Source organism: Bubalus bubalis, chromosome 18 (assembly GCF_019923935.1).
Source record: "Bubalus bubalis isolate 160015118507 breed Murrah chromosome 18, NDDB_SH_1, whole genome shotgun sequence".
Taxonomy (NCBI): Eukaryota; Metazoa; Chordata; class Mammalia; order Artiodactyla; family Bovidae; genus Bubalus; species Bubalus bubalis.
In genome coordinates, this window is record NC_059174.1 from 56,739,348 (window position 1) to 56,746,465 (window position 7,118).

Here is a 7,118-nt window from a genome sequence, read left to right on the forward strand (position 1 = left end):
CGCACAGCAACCAAGACCCAGCACAGCCAGAAATACATGAGTAAGTAAAAATAGAAGGGCCTGGGATTTAGGAAGACTGCTGGTCACCAGGGCTGCTGGGGAAGACCTATGAGGAATTTACATTTGCTTATGAACTTTCAGGCTGTTATCTAGCACGTGTGCTTATGAGAATAACTGGTGTCAAAGCAACGCACCCGTGGGCTTCTGGTCCATACACATGATGCCAAGGCAGAAATATCATGGAGCAATGTAGATAACTGTCAGCTATACTCCTAGGCAATCCATATTGTAACCATCATAATGTCCCAGTAGTTAAAAATGAGGAAATGACACACTGTACCATTTATGGAAAATATCTCAAGTTATTTGAGGGTTATGGCCAGTAGAAAAAGGGAATTACTATGAGATGTCATTCTCTGTGCATCCTAAGTCACTTCAGATGTGTCCTACCCTTTGTGACCACATGGACTGTAGCCTGCCAGACTTCTCTGTCCATGGGATTCTCCAGGGAAGAATATTGGAATGGGTTGGCCTGCCCTCCTCCAGGGGATCTTCTGGACCCAGGATCGAGCCAGCGTCTCTTACGTCTCTTGCATTGGCAGACAAATTCTTTACCACTAGCACTACCTGGGAAGCCCCATGAGATGTCATCCTACTGTGTTACAGATACTTTCTATTCACCATCAGTTAATGACGACTTAAAAAAACCCCAGGGGGATGATAATGCTTCTATTAATGTTAACATTGGTGGTGGAATACGTATGTGCATGCTCAGCTGTGTCTGACTCTTTGCAACCCCATGGACTGGAGCCCACCAGCCTCCTCTGTCAATGGGATTTCCCATGGCAAAAATACTGGAGTGGGTTGCCATTTCCTTCTCCAGGGGATCTTCCCGACCCAGGGATCAAACCTACATCTCCTGTGTCTCCTGCATTGGCAGGCAGGTTCTTTACCACTGAACCACCTGGAAGCTTGTTACTGATGAGAACACTTCTTCAAATATACATCAAGTTTAATATATGAAAAGCCGTTCACTTTTATTGATTAACATATAGTAAGTTCACACATAATCTAAATAAAACTTTCCAAAGTTTACTCTAAAATCTTTGATCAAAATACAGATTACAAGCATTTGGAAACATTCTTGTTCTTGTGATACAGTGGTCAGAGAAATGTGATATTTATGGTTTACAAAACAGAGAGCTATTATTTAGTAAATAAGGATGTACATTAATTACATGACCTTTCAGGAAAAGGTTACATGTATTTCTCTTGGGTATCTGTGAAGACTTCCTGATTGTTACCATGTCAACTAAAATTCATGACTTGTAGTTATCGCTGTTATAAAAATACATCAGGATTTCAGTGAGCTGCCATCTTTATATCCATAAAAACCATTGGCACAACTATTTAAAATTTTGACTCTCTGTCTTACTTTAATACAAAGAATTATTCTCTGAACATTTACCTAATGGTGACACAGAGGGATGTTTTAAACAATGACAATCATCACCTTCATTTAGACTTCCACTGTACATTTCACATTACAAGATCCTTAATAGTACATGAAAAAGTAGATAAAAATTATTTCCACCTATTATAGAAGGGTTTTGTTTAACTTTGAGGCAGCAGAGATCAAGAATATTAGTTTTAAAAAAGCATATTAGTTCACATACACACAGAAACAAAGGTATAGCATGTAGTCATTTGAAAGTTGAGTTATATTAAAGTTCATTTTCACATACTGTCAATATGAATAAGGATACAATGATAATAATTATATTGTCCAACATTTCTTGCCTTGATCCTATGGTCCAAGTAACAAATAATTTTTCTAAGAGTTTTAACTTTGGATTATTTTCTATAATATCCTGATTTAAAGTAATACCAGAAAAGGGTTATTGACTGAATGCTATCTTTGATGAATTCTCTGATATTTATTTAGACCTGAGTTTTTAAATTCATTTTGTACATTTTTTACAGCATTAAGCGTTCTTCCCAGTATGAACTCTCTGGCATTTTCTGATGTGTATGCTTAGGACAAACCTCTTTCATCACTTACTACATTTGTAGGGTCTCTCTCCAGCACACGCTCTCTGATGCTGAGTGAGGTGAGAGCTCACTTCAAGGCTTTGTCATATTATTTATATTTGTAAGACTACTTGGCAGTGTGAATTATTTGATGGCAAGTAAGATTTGAGTGGCAGTTAAAAGCTTTGCCTCATTCTTTACATTTGTATGGTTTCTCCCCAGCATGAATTCGTCTATGTCGACTAAGGTTTGAACTCTGATTAAAGGCTTTGCCACATTCTGTACATTTATAAGGCCTCTTTCCAGTATGAATTCGTTGATGTTGAGTAAGTGTTGAGTTTTGATTAAAGGCTTTGCCACATTCTGTACATTGATAAGGCTTCTCTCCTGTATGAATTCGCTGATGTTGAGTAAGTGTTGAGTTTTGATTAAAGGCTTTGCCACATTCTGTACATTTATAAGGCTTCTCTCCTGTATGAATTCGCTGATGTTGAGTAAGTGTTGAGTTTTGATTAAAGGCTTTGCCACATTCTGTACATTTGTATAGTTTCTTCCCAGCATGAATTCTCTGATGACGTGTAAGGTTTGAGTGATGATTAAAGGCTTTGTTACATTCTGTACATTTATAAGGCTTCTCCCCAGTATGACTTCTCTGATGCTCAGTAAGTTTGGAGCAAGTGATAAAAGCTTTGCCACACTCTTTACACTTGTATGGTTTCTCCCCAGTATGGATTCGCTGATGTTGATTAAGGTTTGAACTCTGAGTAAAGGCTTTGCCACATTCTGTACATTTGTATAATTTCTTCCCAGTATGAATTCTCTGATGATGGATAAGGTTTGAGTGCTGATTAAAAGCTTTGTTACATTCTGTACATTTATAAGGCTTCTCCCCAGTATGAATTCTCTGATGCTGATTAAGATTTGAGCAACTGATAAAAGCTTTGCCACATTCTTCACATTTGTATGGTTTCTCCCCAGTATGGATTCGCTGATGTTGATTAAGTCTTGCATTTCGGTTAAAGACTTTCCCACAATTCTGACATTTATATGGTTTCTCCCTAGTATGGATTCGCCTATGTCGATTAAGGTTTGAGCTCTGATTAAAGGCTTTGCCACATTCTGTACATTTGTAAGTCTTCTCTGCAGTATGAACAGTGAGATGTTGAGTAAGGCCTGAGGACTTGCTGAAGGTTTTGCCACATTCTGCACATTGGTTAGGTTTCCCTCCGGTGTGGATTTTCCTGTGTCTATTTAGATTTGATAATTGAGGAAAGACTTTCCCACATTTATTCCACTTGCAATGTTTCTCCTTAGCATGAATACTCAGATGTTGAGTAAGTTCTGATGACTGGTCAGAAACTTGACCACATTCACTGAATTTGTAATTATTCTCTTCAATATGTATATTCCCATTTGTAATAAGATTTGAGCTTTGATAAAAGACATTTCTACATTCATCACTATGGTTCTCTGAACATAGAGTTCTCTGATGATTCATGAGACCTGAGTCTTGGTCAAAGTGATTCCCAGGTTCGAGGCATGGGTAGATTCTGGCTCCATCATAAATACTGTTGTAATTATTGAAGCTGGAGCTCTCGCTTAAGGCCTCACTCGTGGGATTACACATGGAAGGCTGTTCCGCATTATCTGTACTATGATACCCATTGAATGACGGCAGCTGGATAAAGACTGTCTCATTATTATTGACATTACAGATATTGGAATAGGGAGAAAATGTTTCTTGGTGGGAAAATAATGAGCCTTCACTAAAGGATCTCTCAAACTGATCGTAGTGAGATTTTCTTCCTTCATTTTCAAATCTCTGGCTCTCAGACATGTATGACTGACTGCTGAATTCAAACCTATATTCATACTGGGTTGAGTGATTATTTGTAGCATAGACTAGATGACTTTCCATGTTTTCAAAATTTCACACCAGAGAATATGTTTTGTTTTTTTAAATCATGTAGGTTCTTGCTTACAAAAACATATTTTTCTGCAGAACTTATTCACTTCAAATGGAATTTTTCCCAAGTTGATGCATATCCTCAATTTCTTTTGGCAATCATGTTTTCATCATGAATAATTGTCCCGATTTGGTTACATCTAAAACAACATCCTTTTGGCCCTTCACAGCCCCCCTTACTTTCCCAGTCTTTCATTAAGTACACATTTCCAAGCTGAGAGCTCTCAGAATTTCTGAGCACATTACACATGAATCGCCTATGCACGGCTTCTTTGGGAACAAACCCTGGGTGTCATGAGACAATATCGCTGAAAGATAACAAATAACCAAGATCCCACTTAGTACCTTGAGTGAATATGCTCTACAGTTGTAGACAATATTGACAAACCCTTAGCTATATTAATAAGAGGTGAGATGCAAGGAAGATCAGAAGTAAAAATAATGGCACTGTACATGTTACATAGAAGAAAAGGTAATTCTATCGGGTTATGATGAATGATACTATACCCAAAAGTTGAATACCTCCAAGGAAGATTCAATTTTTAGAAACACAGAACACCTTAGATGTTAGCATGAGTGAATTAAAAAATTATAACACATCTACAACTATTAATAAGAGTAAAAAAGTAATTTTAAAAAATCCCTGGAGTAGATGAGTTAACTGGAAAATTCCAACAACATTTCAAGAAAACTAAATATCAATTCTCCATAAGGGATCACCATTACACACTGCTATATTTAAAATGGAGAGCCAACAAGGTCCTTCTGTACTGCACAGGGAGCTCTGCTCAATGTTACGTGGCTGCCTGGATGGGAGGGGAGTTTCGGGGAGAACGGATACATGCGTCTGGACGGCTGAGGCCCTCTGCTACCCACCTGAAACTATCACAACATTGTTAACCGGTTATACTCCAATACAAAATAAAAGAACAGTAAAAAATATTTCTGTGAGTTAATAGATATATTAAATGGTTTTAGCACTGATGAGTTGGGGTAAATGCACTGAAAATGTCTAAAATTTGTTCATAGAAGAAAAAATTGGGAGGTAGAAATTGGGAGTTACATTTTATGATTTCAGGGACTGAGTATGAACTTCAGAGAGCCATGTTTGAAGTTTCCATTGGAAATTAGAAAGCAGGAAGCATATATCTGTTCCCAGTATTTCTGGAATTTTGTCAACTAATCCCAGATCTCCACAACTCTTTTCTGACTTGAGGCAGAGACGGAAATTTGGAAAGGCCTTAAGGTAGAGTTTGTCAGAACTGTTAGCAGCTTTTCCTAGGTCCCCCAAAGCAGCGAGAGTATGCAGGTCCCCACAGACCAGGAGGAAGGTTTTGGCTCTCAGTGAAAGTGAGGGAAAGCCCACTGGAGCTGAAGAAGAACACATGGAGATGTAAGAGCAGAAGAACGGGGCAGGTCATGAGAAACCCAGGCTTCTCATTCTAGTGAAGCAGGCCTCCCCAAACCATCTGAACACGTCTGGCTTCCTCTGTGGTCTTTGGACCTCTTACCTGTGTCATCCGCTTCATTCATTCACACCTAGCACCGGGATTCTTCCTTTACTCCAAAGGGGGCCTGCTCATTAGAAAAATGAACATAATTAGGACTTTGGGTTTAACATATATACTCTAGTATATACAAAAATAACCAAGAAGGATCTGCTGCATAGCACAGGGAACTATTCTCAATATTCGTAATAACCTATAAGTGAAAAGTGTCTGACTTGACTGATGGAAACTTCTTACAAAACTCAGTATCTCTCCTGAACACTGTTGCATGTTCATATTTCAAAGCCAACTAGCAGCGAAGAGACACTAGGAGGAAATGGAGTTTCCACCTTAGCTGTGTTGGATTGTGCACCTCCCTCAACATCTTGCCAAGATTTTATTAAAGATAAAGAGAAAAAAATGGAACTTGATGGTGTGGGAATCTAGCAGAAAACACCCAAATCAGTGACCATCTGGTGTTATGGGATAAACTGGTGTCAGGTGAGAGAAACACTCAAGAAGACACGTGCCTAACTTTCGGCACAAATAAGGAAATGTCAATGTATCTTGAAAAAATTTCACTTTTCTGCATTTTTACTTGAAAAATACCTCCCCTGTTCTGCAACCCTAATAGCGCATTTAAATAATAGACCTTTCTTACCAATGTAGAGAATAGTCAGATTTTTGTCAAAAGTCTCTAAGGAACTCTAGACCACTAGGGTCATCCTGTTTCAGTTCAGTGCAGTCCCTGGGTCCTGTCTGACTCATTGCGACCCCACCCCATCCCAACAGAAATTCTGCACATCAATGCTTTCCCTTGTTGGTCTTTCGAAAAGGGAATATTTTGAAAAACTGAAAGTTGTTAATTCACACTGGGAATGCTTCATGCCCTGTAGGGAGCCTGGAGGCAGACAAGGAGAAGAGGCTCGTGGAGAGAGAAGAGCCTGATTGTGACTCATAAAAATAAAAGAAAAAACAGTATTTAATAGTTGAAAACCACCTCACCAGGCAAGAATATCAGAAAAAGAGAATTAAAGAGTTGTATGTTTTCAATCCAGGGTATTTAAGGAGGAAAAAGCAGACACAGCCTCTAACCTGGATCAGGACATTCACCTGAGAAGCTGCCATTTCCTCCTCTTCTTCCTGCTGCCCTGGGTCGTTTTCGCATCAAGACTGTGGAGGAATCACCTCAGCGTCATAAGATTGCACCTTCAGAGGCTCCAGCACAGCTCCTTCGCCTGCTCCCAACACCCGCACAGGCAGAAGGGCCTTGAAAAGCGGGAAACGCCAACCTCTCCTGTCCTTTGTCTCAGGAGAGACTCAGGACAATCAGCTCCCCCGTGGAGACCAATCTATCAATTTGTTGTCGTTGTTGTCTACTCTTCTTTCTTCATATAAAGTCCCCCAAATTCTGCTAACATGGGGTGTGTGGGCTGCACTGACTTGCCCCTTTAAAGCTCATGCAGAGCAGAACTTGTTGCCTCTGCTTGGACTGAAGCCAGGCCTCAGCTCTCACAAATGGACCAGGAGCCACGTCCTTAACCCGGGCCTCCCCTTAGAATCCCCTGGAGCACTTCCTACACGCCACCCTGATGCTCCCACAGGACCGAGAGAGAACTCTGTGGGGAGGGCAC

The 7,118-nt window shown here is 39.7% G+C and overlaps 1 protein-coding gene across 1 annotated transcript; it reads right to left on the minus strand.

Annotated features, from left to right (window-relative positions):
- Positions 1-1,011: 1,011 nt before the first annotated feature.
- On the minus strand, positions 1,012-7,095 carry LOC112577650 (zinc finger protein 883-like). The gene is made up of 3 exons (XM_025268291.3): positions 6,598-7,095; positions 5,509-5,572; positions 1,012-4,305 (listed from the first exon to the last, which is right to left on the minus strand). The coding sequence occupies exon 3, from the start codon at positions 3,947-3,949 to the stop codon at positions 2,222-2,224; it is 1,728 nt and encodes a 575-aa protein (XP_025124076.3). The 5' UTR covers positions 3,950-4,305; positions 5,509-5,572; positions 6,598-7,095; the 3' UTR covers positions 1,012-2,221.
- Between the last annotated feature and the right edge of the window lie 23 nt (positions 7,096-7,118).